At 40.5% G+C, this 26,137-nt stretch overlaps 1 protein-coding gene across 39 annotated transcripts in view; it reads right to left on the bottom strand.

Moving 5' to 3' along the window:
- Nucleotides 1-26,137, bottom strand: part of AFDN (afadin, adherens junction formation factor) — a 233,174-nt gene that overhangs the window by 164,547 nt on the left and 42,490 nt on the right. For all 39 annotated transcript variants that reach the window (XR_010599747.1, XR_010599748.1, XM_024112024.3 and 36 more), the window contains exon 2: nt 3,995-4,190. Coding sequence is in view for 37 of the 39 variants with exons in the window: in XM_024112024.3 (XP_023967792.2) it covers nt 3,995-4,190 (196 nt within the window). In the remaining 2 variants the exon portion in view is untranslated. The remainder of the gene's footprint in view (nt 1-3,994; nt 4,191-26,137) is intronic.

Genomic DNA, 26,137 nt, shown 5'->3' with positions numbered 1-26,137 from the left:
CCATTAAAATGAGTTTAAGGAGAAGATCCCTGTCTCTCCTTGCTCTAGCTTTAAGATTCTTGCAGTGAGTGCACTTCTGTGGTATGTGCGACTCACCTAAGCATCGGACACACAAGTAGTGGCCATCAGAGATTGGCACTGCATCCTTGCACAAAGTGCATCTTTTAAAGCCTGGAGAGCCAGCCATATTTGAGACGTCCCTGTTGTGAAAACTGGGGGTACGGGAAAAATGAGGTTTTTTTTTAAATGGCTAATCTAACTAGATTTAACTAATGCTAACTATACTAGGTAAAATAAACTGTTAATAAACAAGGGTAAAAACGAAGATATCTAACTTAATCTAATCTTATTTTAAGGTTTTCAGCGACACTGCTAACAAACTCAGTCTCAAGCCAAGGACGGTTGAGAGGGAACTGAAGGGGGTCGGACATGCGTGTGTTAGATGAGGCACCAGTGGCACCACAAGACTGCTACTGCACACCCCGACAAGACACTGCTACCAAAAATCTGTTTGATGGCGCCAGGATGCACTGACACCTGAAGTAGAATATCCACAGGGACAGCACTTGAAGAAGAAACTAAAATCTATTTCCATAGCCTGGGACAAGTTGCAGAAAAATTGCTGTTGTATTGCTGATGATGTTCTTTCTACATTTCAATCGCTGATGGTCGCTACTTGTGTGTCCGATGCTTAGGTGAGTCACACATTTCAACAAGAAGAAATACCCAACAACAAAGTTAATTGCATGCAGTAAAGAAGTGGCTGGATCAAGCACTTACTCCACTGCATTTTCTTGACAATATTCTCAACCCAAAGTATCGGGGTAAATGCCTAATTGCTGAAGATGCTGTTACTATGACATGGGCATCTAATAATCACCCATACATACACTCATGCCAACCATAATAAATTTCAAGGCTGCAAGTGAACCATTCAAGCAGTACGTATTTGCTGATGGAGTCATAAAGAAAGACAACCAATTGAACTGGTAGACATCACAAAGTAAGCATCTGGAACCAGAGTTTGTTGGAAGTGCTAAACCAGCTTTTGACATCAGTAGCCAGTATTTTTTTTTTTTTTTTTTGAAAAATTGCCACTTTTAATTCTGTTATTAAGTGTCCAGGGAGATCGAAGTGTTCTCCTACTGTTTTTTTAATGTTACAATTCTTAATGTTTGCTTTATGTCCATTTATTCGTTTGCATAGAGACAAACAAAAAAACTTCAAAAAAAGACTTCAACGAGAAACTGCAGAACTGGAATTAATTTGCAAACTGGACACCATCAAATTAAGCCTGAATAAAGACTGGGAGTGATGGGTCACTACAAAAAGTAATTTTCTCTCTGCTGATACTCACACCTTCTTGTCAACTGTTGGGAATGGGCAACGTCCACCTTCATTGCACTGGCCTTGTTAGCACTACAAAATTAATTTTCCCTCTGATATACACCCCTTCTTGTCAACTGTTGAGAATAGCCCACTTCCACCTTAGTTGAATTGGCCTCATTAGCACTGACCCCCCACTTGGTAAGGCAACTCCCATCTTTTCATGTGCTGTAATACATATACTGCTTACTGTATTTTTTCACTCCATGCATCTGAAGTGGGTTTTAGCCCACGAAAGCTTAGGCCCAAATAAATGTGATAGTCTCTAAGGTGGCACAAGGACTCCTCATTGTTTCTGCTTTGTTCTGTTTGCTATCCCTTATAATCACTTAAAATCTGCCTTTCATAGTAAATAAATGTGTTTGATTATTAAACCCAGTTTGTGCAATTTCTAACTGGGGGGAAGGGGGCAAGAAGTTGTCCATCTCTCTTCACATTGAGGGAGAGAGCGAATTTTTATGATCTTGCGCTGTGCAGATCTTTTTATACAGCGCAAGACAGTATTATTTTGAGTTTATTCCCCAAGGGGGGGGGGGGGGAGGTGCACTTGAGTGCTGGGTGAATCCTCTCACACAGTGCTGATTTCAGTCAGTGTCTGCAGCTAGGTGTGGACCTACCTGTGTGTGCAGGAGGGGCTCAGTGAAACCCCAGTATATCAGGTGGCATCCCAGAATATGGGGGAGGGGGTCCTAACCCATCACAATATCATACACCATTTTTTTTAACATACTAAAATGTACAATTATTATGAATCTGAAAATATTAAGCTATGTAACTGCTTAAATAAATGTATACAACTATAGTGTTCCCTCCTAGGTGGCAAAAAGATGTGCCAAATCTAATGTAAAGGCCCTATTTAGTTGTAAATCAAAATATTTAAATATTTTTGTCAACCAATGAGCATGCACCTTTATTTAGAAAATAACTGAAGTACAAATGGAACAGTTAATTAAAACTGATTTAAAAAGGCTTTCCACTTGATGATTTAAATTGCCTTGATTTAAATCAATCAACCAACCTTTCCTATTTAAAAATCTTTTCTTTCCTCTATTGCTATTTGTAGTGGGGCAGTCACCCCACTCCGACCCTGAAGGGGTTAAAACGGCCCTGGGAAAAGGCTGTCCTGGGGAGCCAATCATGGGTGGGCTTGAGGCAGCCAATCAGGGCCCACCTGAGCCAGTATAAGAAGGGCTCCTGGGGAGAAGGCAGGCGAAGTCTCACTCTAGCCCTGGAGTGAGAAGGGCTAGCTGCCTGGGAGCAAGGTACCTGAAGCGGAGCAGTGCTGGGGAAGGGCAAAGGGAGCTGGGAGTTCCAGCCTGGTAAACCCCCAGGCTGCAGGCTGGGGAAGGTCTACAAAAGGTACTGAGGCTGTGGAGGGGTGGCCTGGGGATAGGCAAAGGCAGCAAGTCCTACCCTCTTGCCAATGATGAGTGGCCATTACAAACTGCAGTCTGCCCCAGTGAGCGGGGGCTAGATGGTGACTGGCAGTAGCCACTTAGGCAAGGTGGGTTTAGAGCGTTGGGGGTTCCCCTGGGAGGGGAGACCCAGAGCGTGGGGGTACTTCTGGGGCAGAACCCCAAGGTAAAGGGTCCAGGAGGGACACAGGGCCAACCGCAGGCAAGCCACCGGCCAGCAGAGGGCACTCTGTGTGCTGGAAAGAGCTAATTCCCAGGACGACCAGCAGCACTTCGCTGCACTATTTCTCTATTGAAAGGAGAACAACAGGAGAATCTCAGTATACAACTGGAAGAGGAAAACTGACGATACACCAAATGCATCAACAAACGTCCCCCGTCCCCCCCCCCCCCCGTATTTCAGTTACTGTAAACCAGGGGTCGGCAACCTTTCAGAAGTGGCGTGCCGAGTCTTCATTTATTCACTCTAATTTAAGGTTTTGCATGCCAGTAATACATTTTAATGTTTTTAGAAGGTCTCTTTCTATAAGTCTAGAATATAAAACTAAACTATTGTTGTATGTAAAGTAAATAAGGTTTTTAAAATGTTTAAGAAGCTTCATTTAAAATTAGATTAAAATGCAAAGCCCCCCGGACCAGTGGCCAGGATCCGGGCAGTGTGAGTGCCACTGAAAATCAGCTCGTGTGCCGCATTTGGCACGCATGCCGCAGGTTGCCTACCCCTGCTGTAAAATTTGATACTACTTGTAAAAGCAGATAAACCTTTTCTGAGAGAAATGTGTTTAACGTAACAGTGTCCCTTCACTAGATTGTGTTCCTTTAACTATAGCTGTGCTGTGTATTGCATTTATATTAACTTAGTAGTTTTTGAATGAAGGTCTTATTTAGAAATGAGTATTCCCACACCACTGACATCACCCACCTAAAGGATAAGTATAATATTTTCAAAAAGGTCACACTATCACAATTTACACAAATTGTGTCTATGTTACACCCCATTATATTTTGAAATACTACCACCACCAGTTGAGAACCCTTTGCAGTTTTATATTTAAGTGCCAAAGAAACCGAAATAATTTGTTATGGTAATTAGTAGGAAACATTTATCATCTTTCTGTATCCTTTAAAACACACAGAACACACACCCCCACCCCCACCCACCCAGGAACGAGACCCAGACAGCATATACTAACCTCCACTGACGTGCACTTCATAAAGTGAGTATTTAGGAGATGACAACATTCGCATATCTGGTCGGAATTTCTCTGCAAGGGTTTCTATTACATCTTGCGTTGTGGCAGTGCTAGAAACACGAATACATTTTGTTGCAAAGTTTCCAGCTGCTTTGTCTTGAAAATAAAATCTCATTACGCCATGAAACTCCAAATCCTGTAATGAAAAGAAGTGAATGTAATTCTGATTGGTGACTGAAAGGCTTTTTTTCCCTGGGGAATGGAGAAAATTATTCCAACCATACACCATTGATTTATGTCTGTATAATTTATTAAAAATTTTCCTGAAGTATTCTAAGCACACTGCATTTCATTAAGCAGAGGAAAGGAAAGTTGGAAAAGCCTGGGATATTCTAGAAATGCAGGTGTTTATTTTTTAAATACTCCATACTGTTAGGGATGGTTTTATGAGCTATGCCTTCGATATTAAATACATAGACACCCAAGAATCATCAGTTTTAAATGCAGAAGAATTAACTCAGCCCTTCTTCCTTCCAGAGTAGGCTGAGTAATAGACAGTTTATGCAAACGAGAAACACCAAGGTCCTGTCTGTTTTGCATGGATATTAAAATCCTAATGATTTTTGTAACAGAGTGTGTTCCCAGGTGTCCTTGCCAAAAAATTTCTGGGAGGCTGTTGTCTAAAGTTTTGAGCCAAGAGCCAGTTTACACCTTGAATATTAATTAATTTAATATAACTATTGACTGCACTTTTAGCTCCCAAAGAGTTAACAGCAGATGACCACCAAGACAAACCTAAATGTAGCATTAAACCTATATAATAAACTGACAGGAGCCTCCACTGACACCATGGTAGAAATAGAACAGTCATAACCTTGGTGATATTTTCTCTGAATCACAGATGACTGAAATACTCATGAAAATTATGTTTTTATTCTAAGATGTTAGTGGCAGAGAATGTGTTATGCTCTAGACCTGTAAAAGACAAAACTTGATCCAACAAGATGTATATGTGACCAGAGAGTACCAATTTTTTCTGTGATCATTATTCTTTCTATAGCACACTTCCCCTTGCTCTCCCTTCCCTTCCCCACCCCCATTAACAGACTACGGGCATGGCTACACTTGCAGATATAGAGCGCTGTGAGTTAAACCAGCCCTCGGACAGCACAGTAGGGAAAGCGCTGCAGTGTGTCCACACTGTCAGATTCAAGTGCACTGGTGTGGCCACATTAGCAGCTCTTGCAACGCCACAAAGAGTAGTGCATTGTGGTAGCTATCCCAGCATACAAGTGGACTGCAACATGCTTTTCAAATGGGGGGGGGGTGGGATAGAGTGTGACAAGGAGTGTGGGGGGGGGAGGGGGAGAGTGGATTTTTCGGGGGCTGAGAGCATGTCATCTTGTAAATTCAGACAGCAGCAGACCCCCTTCCCCCAACTTCTCTCTCTCACACACTCACAACAAGCAACATTCCACACTAATGGCTTGCTTTGTCCTAGAACAGATAAGCGTGCCAGATGTCAGAAACGGAGCTTTGAAAGGGCACATCCGCATTCCTACAGCAGAGTTCAAAACAGTGATAAGAGTGGCCATTTGACTTAAGGGGATTATGGGACGTTTCCGGAGGCCGATCAGAGCGCAGTAATGCAACACCTCTTTCACAGTGACGCCGGGACATTTCAGCCGAGGCACAGCAAGCGTTATGCTTCTCGTGGAGGTGGAGTACAAGGAACGCTCCAGCTGCAGAGTTCAGGCGCTCTAAGTGCCTTGCCAGTGTGGACGGGTCACAAGTTAGGGCGCCTGGGGCTGTTTTAATGTGCTCTAACTTGCAAGTGTAGCCAAGCCCTAAGCTTCTTCGGGTAGTGACATGCCTTCATCTGTCTGTAAAGAACCATGCACACCTAATGCACTACAGAAATTAACATAGGCATAGTGGTTAATGTCAATTGCCTTACACATAAACATTACTTCTGTATTTGTGATGCACCCAGAGTTAGGTATTCTATATAAGTAAACAGAATATTATGGTAATGTTATCTAACGCAAAACTGGAAAGCTTTTTTTGAAGCTTTTAAAGCACCATATTAATTATAGCGTAAAAAGGTAGATTTAAAAGGAGAAAAATGGCAGCCCCTAATAAAAGGAGGGAGACAGATTAAAACTGAAGGACCCCCCATCAGCCTGTCCATGCAAACACATTAGTTTGATAAGTTCCCTCTTGAAATATACTTCTGGCCTGGAATAAGGGAAGAGGAAAAGATAAAATGAAAATAGTTGCCACAAAAGATTGTTTTGTTTTTAGATCAGCAGGAATTTTTTCATATCCATTTACCTGAGAAAAGCACGGACTCTCATGGCGTTTTAACTGCTGCACAGCCTTTTAGTCTGTGCACTAAGGGGTCCTCTCCTATTCAAATTTATCATTCCAGTTCAAATTTAATCTCTTCTCCTACATTCTGGCAAACTTCAATTTTCTTCCAGCAGGATTAGAGAAAGTTTCTCTATCTGGATCCATTCATTCATTTAGCTGATATATTGTATACTATCAACAAAGTTAGTTAAACTTCTCCGGTAGCAATGCTTTAGATGGAGAAATTAATAAAAATAGTGTATCAAAAGTGTGTACCAGATGTGTATATGAGAACTTTAAAAAAGTAAATGTGCCAATGGACAAAGTAACGTACCATATTGTTAAGTGTACACTAAGTAATCTGTGGCCTCTTCCACAGATACTCTTTGTTATTGAGTTATGCCTTCAACACAAAAGCAACTGATTTTCCACAAAAATTTCACTTTGTGATTAACTGTATTGAAGATTAGTCTATTTGTACTGTCTAAAGCAGGGTTTGGCAACCTCTGGCACGTGGCTCGCCAGGGTAAGCACCCTGGCCGGCCGGGCCAGTTTGTTTACCTGCCACATTGGCAGGTTCGGCCGATCGCGGCTCCCACTGGCCGCGGTTTGCCATCCCAGGCCAATGGGGGCGGCGGGAACCCATGGCCAGCACATCCCTCAGCCTGCGCCGCTTCCCGCAGCCCCCATTGGCCAATGGGAGCCCTGATCAGCCGAACCTGCTGACGTGGCAGGTAAACAAACTGGCCTGGCCTGCCAGGGTGCTTACCCTGGCAAGCCGCGTGCCAGAGGTTGCCTACCCCGATCTAAAGAGTTAAAATTGGCTTGCTTTAAACCACTCACACCCACAATGGATAAGTTTTGCTTTCCCAATAAAGCCAAAATCTAATTAAGTATGATATACATCAAGTACTAATAACCTTCCTTTACAAAGCAGAAAAAAAAAAAACCACAGCAATTTGCACAAAATGTTTTACTAACCTCTTCCATAAAAGGTTCAAAATTCACACCATAATATTAGTAAAACAATGGAGACATGGATAATGTGAACACAAATGTTGGATTTTACTGCTTCAAGTAAAAATAAAAAAATATATACCCCATGTCCCCTACAATGAGCACAGAAAAACGTAGGTAACATTTATCTGCCAAGTTTCTTCCTGTTTCCTGTATAATAAAGTGACTGTGATTAATATTGCCACAGCCAGTCAGCTCTGCCTCTCACATTCAAAACAATATATTTTATAGTTTCAGTTATGACTTTTTTACTGCAAAATAAAAACAGCAGTAAATACTATGTGCCACAGGAGAGAATATTTTTTAAAAGATCAGTATCTTTATATAGACAAAGCATGTACAGGTGTCAACAAAAAGATCACATACAAGCTAGCTGTGCTACAACAGAAAAGATTTCAACACACAATGAAGCTTCATGAAAGGCTTTAAAAATATTTTGTTTAGAAACAATTTTGGGGGTGTCTTGTTGTGTTACCATGGGTGTTTGCATAAAAACAGCATCTCGTCTTTGTGCTTTAGGCTATGTCTACACTTGCGGAGTTTTTGCGCTGCAAGTTTCACCGGTATTAGGGAACCGGTGAAAGCGCTGGTTTGTGGACTCATTTAATTCCTCAGGTGGCAGAGAGTGTTTACATTAGCAGCACTTCCATCTCTGATGAGCCGTGCTCTAGGGCAGCCAGTGTACCAAAAAAAAAAAAAAAAAACCACACACAACCCACCCCCCACGAGGGGAGTAGCTCCCAGTGCTAGTGCACTGTCTACACTGCCACTTTACAGAGCTGAAACTTGCAGGGCTCTGGGGAGTGTTTTTTCACACCCGAGTGAGAAAGTTGCACTGCTATAAAGTGGCAGTGTACACAAGGCCTTACTTTCAGCAGAAAGGTGAGCTGTGCTCTTGGGGACAGCCAATGGCAATGTAGATATCAGTCATTAAAAGAGATGCTACCCCAAAAAACTGCAAGAGAATATAGGTCAAGTATGAAATCTAGGAATAAAGGTGTGTTAAATATGCAGTGTAAATAAACTATTAACAAGTCAATGGATGATTTTGAGATATTTCATAGCTAACTGAATTTGTGTATGTTCAACATATTTCCCTGCTTGAAAAACCCTGTTGGGAAAAAGGTCTTTGATGGTCTTCCAATTCCCCTTGCTCCTTTGGAGCAGGAAAATATAGGCAAATAGCCAGAAAAAGAGAGATTCTAGGAGCGAATGGTGCTAATAAATGTCTGCACTCTGAGGCAGGAGTTGAAAGGAGTCTAAATGTGATACAGTGGTCTGAGCTGTAGAGGGAACCTGGACTTCCCAAAAAGTGGAACAAAAAGGCTTCAGCAGTCAGACTGATTATACTCAGCAGTGCAGGGTTGTGAGTTCAATCCTTAAGGGGACCATTTGGGGATTGGTCCTGCTTTGAGCAGGGGGTTGGACTAGATGACCTCCTGAGGTCCCTTCCAACCTTGATATTCTATGATCGCACATCTGTATCTCTGGATGCTCATGTATGAGAAAGCAGAGCACTCCATTCCAGCAACTGATGTGACAAGGATGTTCTCTTTTCTCAACAGCTAGAACAGGATAGTGAATAAGGAGACTGGAGCACATAATTCCAAGGAGCCAATGGAAATAATGGGGAACGAATAGGCCTATTTAAAAAAAAAAAAAATCACTTTTTACTTACAAAACAATAACGGTATCATTAAATGATATCTGAACTAGAGATTAATACATACAAGATCAAACTTTGGACAAAATTTTATTCCTTTAAAACACAGCATATACGTATGAGTTTCCCTTTGGGACACTGCCACCAGAATCCTGCTGGGACGCCCCTCAGGGAACACACTTTTGGCATCAGCCCTGGCGAGCGGAGTTGTTTTTTGTTTGGTTGGTTTATTTTTGCCTCCTAGGTGACTATTTCCTAGCCCCAACTGTCATAGTAAGCATTTTTTCTTCCCAGTATCTAACAGGTAATCATGCAAGTATTACTGCAATGACAGCATTAATCTCAACTCTATCCATTCCCCTAATTCTGGCTCTGCAGAGATCTAAACAGGACAGGACTAAAATCCAAACTTCTAATCTATGACGGTTATTCAGACAAATATATTTTCCAAATATTCTGCAAACTTAATATAAATACAATAATCAAACTTTTTAACTGACAATTAGTCTTAATTTAAAATTAATACAAATTAATTTCAGGACACACCACACATACAAAGCCTGGCATAACAATAGAACTCCTATTGGAGAAATTGCTGGGAAAACTCATGGGATGCCTGCACTATATCTGACCTGTCAAAAAATGCTTGATAGATTACAACGGAATTAGTCCCTCCCTCTCTCCGTAACAACAAATATGCACTGATTCAGTCGACCTTCAGACTACCACTGACGATACAGAGGAAAAAGGAATGATCTTTACAAGATTTTAAAACTAAGGATGTTTAGCCATCATATGCATCAACATTTATGTTTGAATCATGGATAAATCAGAATGTTTTTAGCATTCACTAACAGCAGCTACATCACTTCATAGACAGGCTAGATTTCAGTGTATACCATCTCTAAACTCAAGTATTTTAAAAATCCTAACTGGACTTGAAAAAAGGTGGATAGTACTATTTGTGGTAATTGCATTAAACTCTCTTCCATCTAAAACAATGATTTTTGCCTACCTGTAGCATTCAGCCAGCTTTTAAAAAACAATGCAGCTTTATTATCAAGCTAGAGACCTTTTGAACAACCAGAAGTCTCAAAATGTGACTTTAAAAGTTCTTACATAGATATTTCTGAACCCATTCACAGGATTCAAAATACTCAACATCATTTTTTTTTTCCATGCAACTAAGGTGGACTGATTTTAAAATGAAGTAAATCATTAATTTTAACAATACTTTTAAAGGAAAATAACGATTTAAAATAGAATTGTAGTCATTTCTTTTTTCCCCTCCCAGTTTCCTAAACTATATTCTCTTTGGTTAGTAGTAAGGTCAAAACATTTTGGTCATCTATTTGATGTATTAAAATTATTAGTTGCCTATCTAACCGTTCTTTTTGAAAGGAGACGGGGTTAGCCTCCTTCCCCTGCAAAAGGCTGGTACGTAGTAAAACTGCAGAAATAGCTTCAGCTACATTTTTAAAGTTGACCCCCCCCCCCCAAAAAAAGAGGGCCATCTCCACAAAGCTGATTTGCTCCAAAACTGCTATTTATAATTTACAACACAATAATCACTCCTAGCACAGAAGGGAAACATAGGATGTACTAGATTTTATCAATACAAAAATATACTGCAGTGATTACCAAAATGAGAGCAGTAACACTACTGCAGATTTTCCCAAGGGTCTATTGCACTGTATTTATGGGGAGACATTATGGTCACCAAACACACCACCACAACAGAATTTGACTTGCTCCCACATAACCACACATGTTGTGCAACACTAGCAGAATTAACTAGCAGCATTTTTTTTTCATTTTATTGTTGGGGTGGGGGAAGTGAAATCATTAGATATGACCCAAAATATACAGGAAGCACATCTAAATAAGAAGGTGGTATTTTTTAAATAGTCACTTTTCTGAAGAGAGATACAACTTTCAGAAACCATGTCTGCCAGTTAGACCCACAGAAGCAGAATCCAGCTCCACTGAAGACAGCGAGGTTCTGCATGGACACAAGGGTTTATCTCTATAAAGATTCAATTGTGGGACTGGTACTTAAGACCTTTTCTGCTTAAAGTTACATCACTTTAATTCAAGGTGTGTTCTTCATTTCAACTTTCTTAGAGCTCTTGGACAAGGGTGTATGAATATTGATGCGTTTTGATCATAATTACAGTCATGGAGAATAAATTGGTTTAAGTGAAATATAATGGAAAAGAACAGCTATACTAAAACTGATTTGATTCCCCCATTAAGGCATAAACACTAAATGCAGCTTTTTATTCATGCAGTTACATAGGTGTTGTTACTAACAGAAGTTGCATACAACGTTGATGTGAATTACACACATGAAATCTTCCAGCTGTTTACGTCTTTTCAGGTGTTAATATTTACAATGGATTAAAACAAATGTCATCTTAAAGGTACACCTTGTTTGTCTTCCTTCTCCCTCTGAGTACTAATTAGTTGCTCTATAGGAAAGCTTGCAACATTAAGCACAACAGAATGTAAGTTATTGTAATTAAATAAACATCATGACTGCTCTGTCAAGCCATCAACAGTGATGTTAAACATTCAATTTCATCTTGGTTTAAAAGCAGTATCAAAGAATAAAGCTTTATTTGGGGGTTCTTAATTCCAGGTTCATAATATAACTGCCTAAACTAGGTAAATTCGGCAAAGATTTCATACGATTGCTAACACCGTTCAGCTTCACAATCATTAGCGACATTGGGCTGTTTTCCATGTACCTCGCATTATATTAAGAATTTATTTCATGATAATAGTTTGGCAGAAATATCTATATACAAGAGACAACAATCATCATCGTATTAAGTAACTGACCCTAGAGTTATGAAAATCATTTTCAAAAAGAACTTCAACCAAAAACTTAAGTGTTATATAAGCTACAGCTGAACATAAACATCTTCAAACAGAAAATTTCATCACCCCAGAAGCAATCCAGAATACAAGATACAATGCCTATTAAAGATAGAGAGTACTATATGGGCTCTTCCATTATTCTCACAGGATTACACATCTTTTTGACAATCTTCATAAGAAGAGTATTTTCTATTTCACATTCTTTAAAATCCACTTTATAAAATTATTTTCTTGATTAAATTCTGCCTTAAAATTTCATAAAGCATTTAACCTTTTTTTAAAAAAATTATTCAAGAGAACTACAGACAAAATCCTTTAGCCAAATTTAGGGGCACTATGGCATGTGGTCAGTTTTCACTTTGCATTTTTTGGTGATGTAGCCCATTTAGAAATCAGTCCACAAATGTCTGATTTAGCATCCTTGAAGAAGGAAGGGATTATATAACAAACAATTTTCAATAAAGTTTGAACATCTAAGGCACCATAGCTTAAGTTAGTTGAGGTAAGCCTGTTTTTACCAAAGAAGGTTTGACACACAAGGACGCATCAATAAAGGAGTACTAAACATATGAAGACTGACTGCCACCTAGGGGTTGTTCCTGTTAAACTGCAGTTTCAGTTGTAAACTACAGTACTCCCAATAGCAGCAAATCAAAAAATAATACAGCTTCAACATTATACTTTTAACAGGAAAAGTAGCTTACTATAGCCAAGTGCACCGTGATTCAATCTCAGAGTACATAGCAAAGGAAACTGATTATAGCAGACAAAAGGTGTAAAATATTGTTTAGAAATCTAGATACAATTTTTAAATATGAAGTAGTTCTTATTCTGTTCATATGACCAACCTAAAAATATTATCTCTACCAAGTTATTATAGCAGACGCATATCTAGCTATATTTTGATTGAAAAACAAAAATAAAAATACAATGCACTGTATGCTACATATCCTTTAAAGAGAAGGAAGCTAGTTAAAGTTTGAAGACTAGAGTTAGGAAATCAAAAACCCTGGAATAAGTATGGAGGCTAAAAATACTATATCAGAGTTACAAAAAAAAATTGGTGCCTAGATGCCAATGTAACTGCACAATATAAATGCAGACAGGACAAAAAAAAGGAAGCAGAAAAGACAAGGAAAATATATAGTTAATCGGGAAAATAAAGTTTATTCAAACAGTGGAAAAGATACCAACAGAAAGCAACATACCACGATAGGGCAAAATGCAAGGTGGAAATTAAGAGGGCACCTGAAGAGAAAACCAAGGAATTCTTTAACTTCAGAGGCAGAAAGCCTACTAAACAGGTCGCAGTCATCTGCTCTCCTGGTCTACCAGGGAATAAAAAGAACATTCAAAAAAGAGGATACAATCATTAGAGAAAAGTTAAACTACTACTTCTTTGCATCAGTTTTCATCACAGAGGATGATGGAAACATAGTCAGGACAGAAGCTACACTTTGCAGACAGACAGAAGATATTGTCACAGAGCTTCAGGTGTCAGAAAAGTGGTACTGCAACAGCTACGGGTATGCCTCAAGCCAGATCATATTAGGGAAACAGGCAGAGAAAGCAAAAATTAGTTTAGGTACTGAAAGTTTGTCTTCTCTTTGGTACTACTGCCTGTCATTCACCTGAAGAGCTGTAACCCTGGTACTCAAGATTTTTTTTTTTTAAACAAGTACAGCAAGTTAAAATTACATTCTGTAAGCATTTGATTATCTATCCCAATAGTAAATCCGAACATGAAAAGAAATATCTCAACAACCTGCTCAATGTTTCTGATCCAGTTTAATGTCCAACACCCCTTTGAAAAAAGCTACCAACTGCAAACTGCAGTCTATTTCACATCTTTTGAATATGGAGCTTTCATCACCACACAGCTTTCACTTGATTTACAATACCTGAGTGACAAAAATTAGATTTCTACCTCTTGATGTACTGTGTGCATTCCTGAAGGAGTAATTATAGCATTGTAGTAATATTTATACTTTTTTTGGCAATTCATTTTAAGGCTCTATTTTACTTGCTTATATCTTTTTTCAACCACCGCCACATTACCTACTGAACAAACATTTCTAAAGTTTAATATAAATGAGGAATTTTTTGATTGTTAATTTTTTTAAATGGTGTTGGAGTTTGATTAAATCTAGCTCCGTCACTTAAGTTATCCAATGCAATGCCAGGTGAGATTTTAGTCACAACAGCTTGGTTACCCAGCAACCTATACAGCAACCTTAGTTTCAACCCCTTGCATGTATGCACATTATAATAGGACAGGGACACCATTTATTTCTATTTAATTGCATCTTATTATATAATTAAGCAGCCAAACAAATGGCTGCATAATTGCCTCTAAGTTGTGCCACTGTACTGAACCACCTCAAGAAGTTTCCATGGTAGGTTGAACCAAGTCCTAGCACTGACTAACAGTTTTGACTGACAAACTGTTGAGCAGAAACTTTAACCCACTGCAGAAGTGGCAGACCTGGATATGGGGGGGGGAAATAAATAAAAATAAAAAAGAGTGGTCTAGAGGATCATTCCCCAGTCAAAAGAAATAATATTTATTTATGAATTATACAAGAGAATCAACTAAGCTTAAAATCTCAGTATTTGTTTCCTGGACACGTATACTTTTCCCCGTAATTCCTATAACTTTCACATATTGTCAAAGAAATAAATTACTAAATACAGATGACTTTCTGTAAATTTAAAAAAAACCAACAGGTTGGTTAAAGCTATTTTCCACAATGATTAAGTTTTGATAGTTTTTAACAGTTAATTTATCTCAAATCTAGAAGTAATGACAGGGAATTAGTGTCCTCTGGAACAGTGCTTTTTTCAATTAATCATCATTAAACTGGATGAAGGACGATAATGAAATTACCACCTCAGCAAGTTGTGAACCCACTAAAAGTTATACTCTACTGTTCTTATAGTGAGAATTTGACGTATGAAGCCTCGTTAAGTTATTTTTATGCTACCTACTCACTGTACTAACTTAATTTTAATATGCTGTGTGTACCAACAGCAAATCCAATGAACCAAGGCTAATGCTTAAAATATCCATGCTGTTTCCAAAACCCGGTAAAAAATCAGTCACTCACTTTTGTAACTGTTGTTCTTCGAGATGTGTTGCTCATATCCATTCCAATTAGGTGTGTGTGTGCCGCATGCACAATCTCCGGAGAACTTTTATCCTAGCAACACCCGGTGGGTCGACTGTGGAGCCCCGTAGAGTGGAGCCTTCATGGCACTGGATATATACCCCAGCTGAACCAGCGCCCCCTCAGTTCCTTCTTGCTGGCTACTCCGACAGTGGGGAAGGAGGGAGGGTTTGGAATGGATATGAGCAACACATCTCGAAAAACAGTTACAAAGGTGAGTAACCGTTTTTTCTTCGAGTGCTTGCTCATATCGATTCCAATTAGGTGACTACCAAGCCTTACCTAGGCGGTGGGGTCGGAGTGAGACATCGCTGAGTGCAGAACCGCTGAGCCAAATGCAGCATCGTCTCTAGACTGCTGTACTAACGCATCGTGAGCAGCAAAGATATGAACAAATGACCAAACTGCCGCTCTACAGATCTCATGGATTGGAACCTGGGCCAGGAAAGCAGTCGAGGAGACTTGAGCCCTCGTGGAGTGGACGGTGAGGCGTGGCGTCGCAACACCGGCCAAGTCGTAGCAAGCACGAATACAGGACGTGATCCAAGAGGAGATACGTTGCGAGGAGACCAGTAGGCCTTTCCGGTCAGCCACTGCAACGAAGAGTTGAGTCATCTTCCTAAACCGCTTCGTACGCTTGATATAGAATGTGAGGGCCCTGCACACGTCCAGAGAGTGCATATGTTGAGTTTGCCGCATAGCGTGCGGCTTAGAATGGAAGACCGGGTGGAAGATATCCTGGTTCACATGAAAAGCTGATACCACCTTGGGGAGAAAGGCAGGGTGGGGGCGAAGCTGCACCTTGTCTTTATGGAAGACTGTATACGGAAGTTCCGATGTGAGGGCTCTGATTTCAGAAACACGCCTTACTGAAGTGATGGCTACAAGGAAGGCTGTCTTCCAAGATAGATAAAGGAGTGAGCAGGTAGCCATTGGCAAATTCACTCAGAAAGTAACATCTTCAGAGTTACTACCACTTGGAGAAAGGCTCACATATACTGTTTCAAATTGGATGCTCCAGGGACAAATAGACAAAGAAAGGATTTTTGTTTAAACAGCCTGTGTTAAAACTGACTCAGGGCCTTCTTTCTGATCCAACAAACAGACAGGACTTTTGGCCCAAGAGGGTCCCCAATTCTTCCTGGGAAAAGTAGGAAGGTCTTTTGCCCACTGAGGCCCCATAAGACTTGGGGACTAGTTCTGAGCAAAAGTTATGAAAGCTGTTATGAACTATTGGCCACAGGAAAAATCCGAGTGGAGTTTAAAGAACTAATCACCAACCAGAACCCTTGTTGGAGTGAAGGGTTGATCTCTGGTAAGCTTATTAGCATGCATGTAGGTTGTTTTATTGCTTTTAATATATTTTCTCCATAATGCTTTCACCTTAAGAATAAATGTGTTTGTTTATAAATGGCTGCGTGTTAAATTTACTGTGGCAGTTATACTGTGTACCATCACTGAGGAAAGAAGCAAAAAAGTCCTTCTCAGGGAGTCTGTCATTCACTGCAAAGGTCACAGTATCGTCAGGGAACTCTTCAGCATGGAAATACCATGGACAGAAGATGCAATAGCTGAGGAGCTGGAAGCTTAGAGAGGGTGCCCTTGCTGGACCACAGAGAGGAAATAGAGGTAGAATTGCCTTGAACTGTGACAAGTCCCTCTGTAGATGGAATGAAAGGCAGAGGGCCAACTTCGATCGGCACTACAAACTGACCCACATGATTGTAGCACCTCTCAAGTTTGGCAGATCCTCCCTCTATAGATAGAAACAAAGGTAGAGGGCCAAACCAGTGTCATGTTGCTACCTACCACATGGGGTCATAATGACACTCAGGTTTGGTCCTCCACCCATCTCCATCCACAAAGTAGTGGATGTGCTAAACCTAAATGGTGCCGAGACCATGCACAACACAGAGAATGGATTCCAGATAAGCAGGAGACAGGCACAATATTTCTAGAACTTACTGCTGCATACCACATGATCTGGCATACAGGTCCTTTTAAAGTGGGTCATCCTGACTTTGAAACTGTTGTAAGAGGCTGCCTGGTCCAAGTTTCACTTTGAACAACAAAAAACAAAACATCACACAGCTCCCCGGAGGTCCCAAAACAATGGTCTACCCTCAGTGCTCAATTCTAGCAACAACACTTTCCAATCTCTTCACAAATGATCCTCCCAAACCCGCTGCCAGGCATTTTATCTACACAGATAACATCTCTGTGGCAATACAAGACCAAGATTTCAGCCACCTAGAGAAAGTCCTGAAAGCTGACAAGAAAGATGGCACACTATTGTAAAAAACGGAGACAAATCTAGTACCAAAAAGATAAGTCTCCAGCTGTTTCCATCTATATCACACAAAGGCCAACAAACAGCTCAACATCTGCTTGAATGGACAGTCTGCACCATGACCCAAAGCCTATGTACTGAGGTGTTACAATGGCCCGTACCTTGACTTTCAAGGACATCTCAGTGAGATCTCAGTGAAAATAAAGACAAGAAACAACCTGATCAGCAAATTAGCTGATTCTACCTAGGGGAGCCAACAAGCAGGTATTGAGAAACTGAGCTTGCCTTGTGCTATTCTGTAGCAGAGTATTGCTCCATGGGGTGCTTCAGCTCTTTTCACCCAGGACTAGCTAGTATGGTAGATGCTTAGCTAAATGAAACCATGCATATAACAAGTACTATAAGACTGACCCACCTGACCTGATTGCTGGTCCTGTTCAACACTGCCCCTTCGGACACAGGCAACAAGTCGCCTTGCAGAATTCTGCTCCTTAAGGTGCAAGACATGCCACATCTACCCCTGTTTAAAGAGGTTTTTTATAATCCATCAACCCACCATCCCAACTCAAGGCTCCTCGTTTGGACACTTTCCTTAAGGAACCTCAGTATCACCTCCAGGTAGCAAGAACAAGCTTCAAACACAGCCATTTTTAATCTCATTACAGACCCAATAGCTCAGCCACTTGGCGTTGACATTTCATGCCATCTTTGGGTCAAGCTCAGTTGCTTCAGGTGTGGAGAGGTGGTGTGTTGCAGAAGCACTGCTGCTGGTGACTGTAAGTGGGGCCTTCGTGACTTTCCCTCTTTGCCACTGCAGCCATTTAGAAGATGTAGGCCACATATTTGAATGTTGCACCCATCAGCAAAGGCTGCCTGGTTCCCTCATGGCATTGCACAATACCTTAAGTATCTTAACCATTCAATAGCTGAAGGAAAGGCATATCGACACTAAAAACTTAAGTCAACCTACATTAGGGTCAACTTACAGCCACAGTGCATGTCCACAACTACCCTCCGTGGGTTCATGGTGCGTCTCCTCATCAGTAGCGCTTTCACTGAAGTAAGAGGGGCAGTGAGGGGAGCTAAGAGCCTACTCTCATAGGCTCCTGGCAGGCTTCCCCCTGCTCTCACCTCCCTGCTGGGAGTGGGGAAAGGGAAGAGGACGGTCCAGCCGCCCTGCTTTCCAAAGGAGCAGGGGGCAGCTGGGCTCTAGCTGCCCAGCTTTGTTGTCAACTACACAGCTCCCGTGAAACTGACAAGAGAGCTAACAGAGGTAAGTAACAGTATCTACACAGACATTGCAGCGCCCCAAATACAGGCGTAAGCCCTACGCCTCTCATGGAGGTGGAGTTATTACGCCGGTGTTGTAGGGCACTTACATCAGCAGAACAAGGCTGTAGTGTAGACACTGACATAATTAGGTCAACATAAGCTGCCTCATGTTGACCTATGTAGTGTAGAACAGGCCTTAGACTAACACACCTGACTTGACAGTTTATGCAGATGCAATCATTTTTCCATAAACCACATTCCTTTCTTAGAATTTTATCACACATACACAGTATCAATAGACTAAAATTTGAAAGAGTAATTATTTTGTTCTTACTTAAAATTCCACAAATACATATTTTAAGTTTTGATTACACACACTTTTTTAGCTGCAAACCCTCATGCTACTATGGGATTTTATTCCTTAATTTCCCCAGACAAAAAACTTCCATTAAACTGGAGTAAAGCACTTAAAGCATATATCACTAAAGCTATGTCTACACTATGGACCTTACAGTGAAACAGGTTTACTGCTGTAGCTGCACCACTGTAAAGTCTCCTGTGTAGCGACTCTATGCCAGCAGGAGAGAGCTCTCCTGCCAGCATAATTAAGCCACTCCCAACGAGTGGCAGTAGCTATGTTGGCAAAGAGCAACTCTTCCCAACACAGCGCTGTCCACACCTGTGCTTTTGTTGGTGAAACTTATGTTGGTCAGGGAGTGTTTTTTTCACCTCTGACTGACAAGTTTTGCCAACAAAAGTGGTAGCATAGACAAAGCCTAACTTACGGTAGGAAAAAAGCAGACTACTTTAAAGCAGATACAGTAACACAAAAGCAAGAAAATTCAGAAAAGTTGGTTTACACTTGCAAAAAAACCCACAAAACACTGAAAGTATGGAAATGCAAAACTAGTGTATCTTAACTTTGCCACCAGATATGCACTACCCTGGGTGTTCTTCATGGGAGGGAGGGAAGGGGAGCACAACAGGTCTATGACAGGTGTAACCTGTTAAATCCCAAACACTTAGGCCAAGTCTACACTTAAAACCTGTATCAGCATAGGTGTCAGGGGGTGTGAAAAACTACACTCCCAGTGACACAGCTATGCTTACAAAAATCCCAGTGTAGACTAAGTGCTTCTGTTGGCGCAGCTAATATCATTTGGGCTGGTGGAGTTCCTACACTAGCAGAAAATGTGTCAGCATATGCTTATGCCACCATAAGCTCTGAAGATACTACCTAGATCAGTGGTCCCCAAACTGTGGGGCACGCCCTCCTAGGGGTGTGTGGAGGAACATCAGGGGGCACAGGCCAGCCCCCACAAGAGGGTGGGGAGGGAGCACCACCCAGTCCTGCTCTGTTCCCAGCTCTGCTCCAGCCCCCAGCTGCAGCCCCAGTTCCACTCCCGGTTGCAGCCTGGCTGCTGGCCCCTGGCCACAACAGCAACTCTATGCCCGGCCCAGGGGGATGTAGACACATTCTATTACATAGAGGAAAAGTTTGGGGACCACTGCCTTACACACACCAAGGTTTCCAACAAAACTGCAAAATATTTTAAACCCTTTATATCTCAGGGCTTGTCGTCACGTACAGTGCACCTATGTCACTATAGCACTTGAGTGAAGACACTCCTACACCAACGGGAGAAGTTCTCCAGTCAGCATAGATAAACCATCTTCCCGAGAGATTGTAGCTACGTCAACAAGACAACATCTTGTATGTCATCATAGCACTGTCTACACGTGGGGTTAGGTCGGTTTAACTATGTCACTCAAGGGTGTGGCGTCAGTGTTTTGCCTGCAGCTGTAGTTATGAAACCACATTCAGTGAGGTTTACCATGCAGAATACAGGTAACGGAACTTAAAAGCATAGAGACTTTTAGATGTCTGCAGCTGCAAGTAACTCTGTGGATAGTAAAGGGTTAAAATGGTTGTAAAACTTCCAACCCCTGATGTGTGAGGAGCATATGAGGAAGGTGATTGGGTCTCTGGTATATCAGAAGCACAATACTACTTTGTGCTTATACAGTTAATTCTATCCAATGATCTCAACACAGTTTGCAAATATTAATGCAGTAAAGATGCCCCCTGCAATTCATTACCTTGTTTTTTCAGATGAGAAAATAGAGTTATAAGATGTTACATGACTTGCTCAAGGTCACACAGACTGTCAGAGTTAGGAACAGAAACAAGATATCCTGGGGAAAAACAAAAATCCATCCCTTAACCATTTTTCAGCCTCCCAAAAACAAGAGGGTGGTTATTTCACTGTATTAGGGCCACATGGCTCTTATTATGAATGCCAAAAATATAAAGTGCACAGGCATACTGGTGGAGGATAAGCAGAGATACAAGAGCAGAATTAAAGTTATTCAGGGTACCTTAAATCTACATTTTCATACTTCCCAGAAATTGTTCTGTTTTTCAGCATAACTAACTTCGAATTTCCTCACTTTGACTTTTAAAAACTATTGTGTATGATTAAACGTTACCAATATGCATACTGTGTCACTTAGTTTTCAGTCTAAGAATTTCCTTTGATCTTTCCTTATTTTTTTGATCGGAGTCTTAAAGAGTATCTCAGTACTTGATGGACATTATAGGCTCTCAAACCTTTGCTACCATTTTAAAAACAATCTTAACATGGTTCAAATATAGCAGATTGGGGGAGGGCACAAGTAACTAAACCAGTTACATGGGGGGGGGGGAACGAATAGCATTAACAGAACATCTCACACCACATATCCAGCTTACAGGCACTGTTCAAATACAAATTACAGCATGCAGCAATACTACAGCTTCATTCGTCAGGAGTGACTGCAGCTGCTAGTACCAGTGTAGCTAGTTGTGCTTTACAATTAATTCCTAAAATAGCTCAAATTAACTTAATTTTCCACCAACACACTCACAAGTGATCAATATTTCATTCTCAATATTTTAATTATATTTTAATATATGAAATAAGTTGAATATCATAGGTTTGACAAACATTCAGAAGACAGTAGTCCTTTAATTCTGCACCACATAATTTAGTTTCTTTGTAACCAGCACTATATATTTTTACAGTATTAGCTTCAGGACTATTAGATTACATGCAACAGTACTGTAATAAGACAAAGCACAGATGTGATGTCCTCATGAGTAAGTGGCACTGTTTTCTTTTGACCTCTGGTTACAACTACACTTCTTTTCCACTGAGACACTCAGAAAACAGAGTGATTGATCAGAGCTTTAAGTCTGTAGTAGTATATTAATTTTATGTGAATTACAAATATCTATGTGTTACAGGTTGGACTCTTCATTACAGTGCATTAAAATGTACAGCAAGACATTCTGCAAGCATTAATGACCTGCATGGAAGCTGGTACCTGACACTCTGGCTGTAAGCTATCTGGCAGCCAGACCTAATTAGTCAGGAGTTCCACGGAGGAATGCTGACAAGCCTAATAAACAAGCACCTGACTTTCCTGGAGTAGACCGAACAAACAGCAGCAGGGAGTGAGCTCAAAAAGGTCTGAAGGCTTGACCACACCAGATATACTGAATCACTCACTCCTTTGGAGTGTGGACCTCTAAGAAAGATTAATCCCTTCATTATACTTTATCACAAATTCCATACTTTTGCATACCAACGTGTATTTTAAGTAAATACATTAGTTCATGAAACAAAGTGTAAACTATGTCTTATCCTTTTTTCTTTTGTGGCTTTGGCTCTAAGCAGTCCTAGCCTCTTCTGTTTGAGACTTGAGTCATAGGTTGCCTCTTTCCACCTGATGACTAGCTATAAGGTGGACCAGGATTCCCCAGGATTCTAAAGTGTGTAGGTTATTTTGAGAACAAGTTGCCACTGCCCTGTTCACACTGTTAAAGTGTAACATAAGCTTTCACCATTTAATGCGGTAGGTCAAGATCTTGCCAAAAACTAATCTAACAAAGAGCCATATTATTAGCCAGTTTCATTAAGTCTTATTATTTACTGATTTAACTATCTGAAGAGGCATTTATGTACAATACTTCATTCAAACTGCAAAACTTGTGTGCTAGCAGGTCAGAATGTGGTTTACAATTAGACGTCAGATTCCCATATTTCTGATGACCCAATTACACCACACTCCGGCTCAAATTCAGCTCCGAACTAGTTAAAAAAAGAGCCAAGTAAAAGCTATACCATTGATAGCTACATGTGTAATTGGTAGTACAGTGGGCTCCCAAAAGCAATACCACTCCAATATTTTGACTACACAATCCTTGGGGCACAAATTGTGTTAGCAACAGTTCCGAAAAATGCTTTAGAATCACTACTGCTTTCTTTCTTCCACATCTAAAATCTGTCGTCTTTTGTATCTCCCTTTGATTTTGTGGGTCTCCTCTCAATGTTCATGATAACCACAAAACAAAAGTAGTATAATTTCAATTCTGCATACAAACATACACCCTGAGATCTGCACCATTAAGTGAAATTCATTAAGATTGAGTTATGTTAGTTTAGCTCACTCAAACAGGTTCAGGCATTGTTTCTATGCAGATATGACTCCCTGAACGTTAAACACAAAGCAAGCAACAGCAAATCAGACAGACAGGCATGCCACCTCCTCTTTCAGACATCAAACTGAGGAAAGGAAAAAGGAGGAGTTGGTTTTTGTGTTTTTGTTTTTTTTAAAGGAGATATCCTATCTCCTAGACCTGGAAGGGACCTTGAAAGGTCAAGTCCAGAGGTAGGAGGGATAGCTCAGTGGTGTGAGCACTGGCCTGCTAAACCCAGGATTGTGAGTTCAATCCTTGAGGGGGCCACTTAGGGATCTGGGGCAAAATCAGTACAGGTCTGTCACATCTTACGCACATTTAACATGCACGATTTCAACTTTACACGGTCGGCAAAAACAAAACAAAAAAAGAGAAAAACAACAGTTTTAATGTTTTACCTGTAGTGCGGGTGATTTCGCCCCCCATTGAATTCAATGGGGTTTTGGCTATACGCGGTTTTCGCTTTACGTGCTAACCGCGGAACGGAATGGAACCCTCGCGTAAGATGAGACAGACCTGTACTTGGTTCTGCTAGTGAAGGCAGGGAGGTACTGCTGAGATGGGGAACCAGGTTTATTCTCTCCTGAACACAATATGCAGTGGAACATGGTTGGAAGCTCTGGTCACCATGTGAACATATAGAATGTAGAGAAAAAGAGATGCTATTTCCTCCATTACAATTACTAAAAATTAGGGACATACCTAGTAAGCATGCTTTTAGACGGTTTTTAAAAACAGTGACCCGACAGTAAACATCAACTGGAGGAATTTAACATACTAATCATACTTAAAATAAGTAAGGTCACACCCCATCCTGCACAAAATAGTAAAATGTCATTCACTATCAAATTATTTTTTGGTTGCTGATATCAATACTAGAGTACCTTAGGGTAGAGTTAGCCTGAAAAATCTTTAATACAGTAGCTATAATACTTTAGCAAATTTTATCTGCTTATAGCCTTCCCTCCATAAACCTACTTAATCCTGTTGTATAATCATTGGCAGCAATTTCTTCAGTCATTCTGCATCAACTTGATTAATACTGTATAGCTTCAGTTAATTATATTTACCCCAAGAAGGGCTCCTGTTTTTTTACATTTCAACAACTGTTTTAAACAGTGACTACAAAGGCTTTATTACTGATTCTAAATTCCCAATCCACACTCCTCTGAAGCATTGTACATTTTATTCTTATTCAATCATGCTAAAACCAAATAAATTCCGCAGTTCCAACATGGAAACTAATCTCAAGCAAATGAAATTATGCTATATAATCTTACACATCATTTAAAAAGATCTCCCTTTACATTACCAATTAACTTGTTTATTTAACAAAAAAAATATTAAGTTAGTTCTGCTTCTTTTGCAAGATTCCCCAGATACTTACCTGTATAATCTTCAACATATCAGGATACCAGCATTGTGTATTTGATTTGGCATTCTTTATTTCACGGCCATAAATGAAATATTTTTTACTCTCCATATTGCACCAGAAATGTTTTGTCCTAAAAACTATCCCCTGGTTGTTGATTACAATGACCATCTCAAATTCTCCAGACAAGGAGCAAGTCTCATTAGCTGATTATCTTACTCATCAATGGACTTCTTTTGCATTCAGATCTCCATGGCTCCTAATTCTTTCCCCTAACAAATCCCACAGGCTGTGTCCTATATCTTACTCAGATATATTTACCAGCAGATTTTATATTAGAGGGGATTGGGAATTCTGTAAGGCCATAACCTATTCAAGCCAAAGTTCAGGTTACTCTTCTAATTATGTATGCAATAACTGAAGTGACACTTCGCCCATTACTTCAGAACCTTGCATACTGACCTCCAATTTGTTTGCTGGAAAAGACAGCTGGCCAAGAAGGCTATCCAATAATTCTGCTAACACCTTTTCCCAAACTTTTTATTGGCTAAGATTTCAAATGATGATGACAGTTACTTTGAGTAGGTCTAATATTTAGTTTTTCAAACAGAAGTACGGATGGAGCAATAATCTCCCATTATCTGCTAGTTTCAAGCATAGCTTCTGTTCAATAGAAAATTTAAATAGTACTGATAAGCAATTTCAAGAAAAAACCCTCAAACATGCCGAAGTCAGAGAATGCTATTTATTAAATCTATTATATTTAGATGTTCTTCCTATAAATTGTGTTAAAAAGAAGGAAAAATGTAATTTACACTAGTAAATATCAAATGCCAACCACAAGAGCGCAGTACAATTTATTAATTTAATTTATGATAAACTCATTCATTTTCAACCAATTTGTATTTAACATGCACTATCTATACAGGAAGAAGTATGCCCTAGTGTCCAGAGCACTGGACTGGGACTCAGGAAACCTGAGTTCCATTCTTAGCTCTGTAACTAAACTACTGGGTAACCTAGGGCAAGTTACTTGAAATCCGTTGCGGATCTGGGCCAAATAGGGGTTTTTCTCCTCTTTAGTGCCCTAACCTCTTGGCTATGGAGTCACTCTCTCTGGTCCGTCTCCTCATGAAGCAGAAAGGGGAATTGAACCTGGGTCTCCCACACTCCAGGTGAGTAGCCTAATCATTGGGCTAAAGCAGGGGTTCTCAGACTTTTGTACTGGTGACCCCTTCCACACAGCAAGCCTGAGTGCAACACCCCCCTTATACATTAAAGGCACTTTTTTATATATTTAACACCATTATAAATGCTAGCGGCAAACCGGGGTTTGGGCTGGAGGCTGACAGCTCGTGACCCCCATGTAATAACCTCATGATCCCTTAAGGGGTCCCGACCCCCAGTTTGAGAACCCTTGGGCTAAAGATTATAAGGGAGGCCACCTCTTCCTCCCCACCCAAGGCCATTTTCTGTGGAGTTAGGCATGCATCACTATTGTCCATGTAAGAAATGGCGTACGCACATACAATGCCTGACTTCAGGAGAGGGTTTCACAGCTGTGGATCCCAAGCAGAGACTGGTGCCTAACTCCCTAATACGGGG

This window comes from Chrysemys picta, chromosome 3 (genome assembly GCF_011386835.1).
Source record: "Chrysemys picta bellii isolate R12L10 chromosome 3, ASM1138683v2, whole genome shotgun sequence".
NCBI lineage: Eukaryota > Metazoa > Chordata > Testudines > Emydidae > Chrysemys > Chrysemys picta.
Note: the sequence above shows the minus strand (reverse complement) of the source record. Positions and strands in the feature narration are given on the sequence as shown.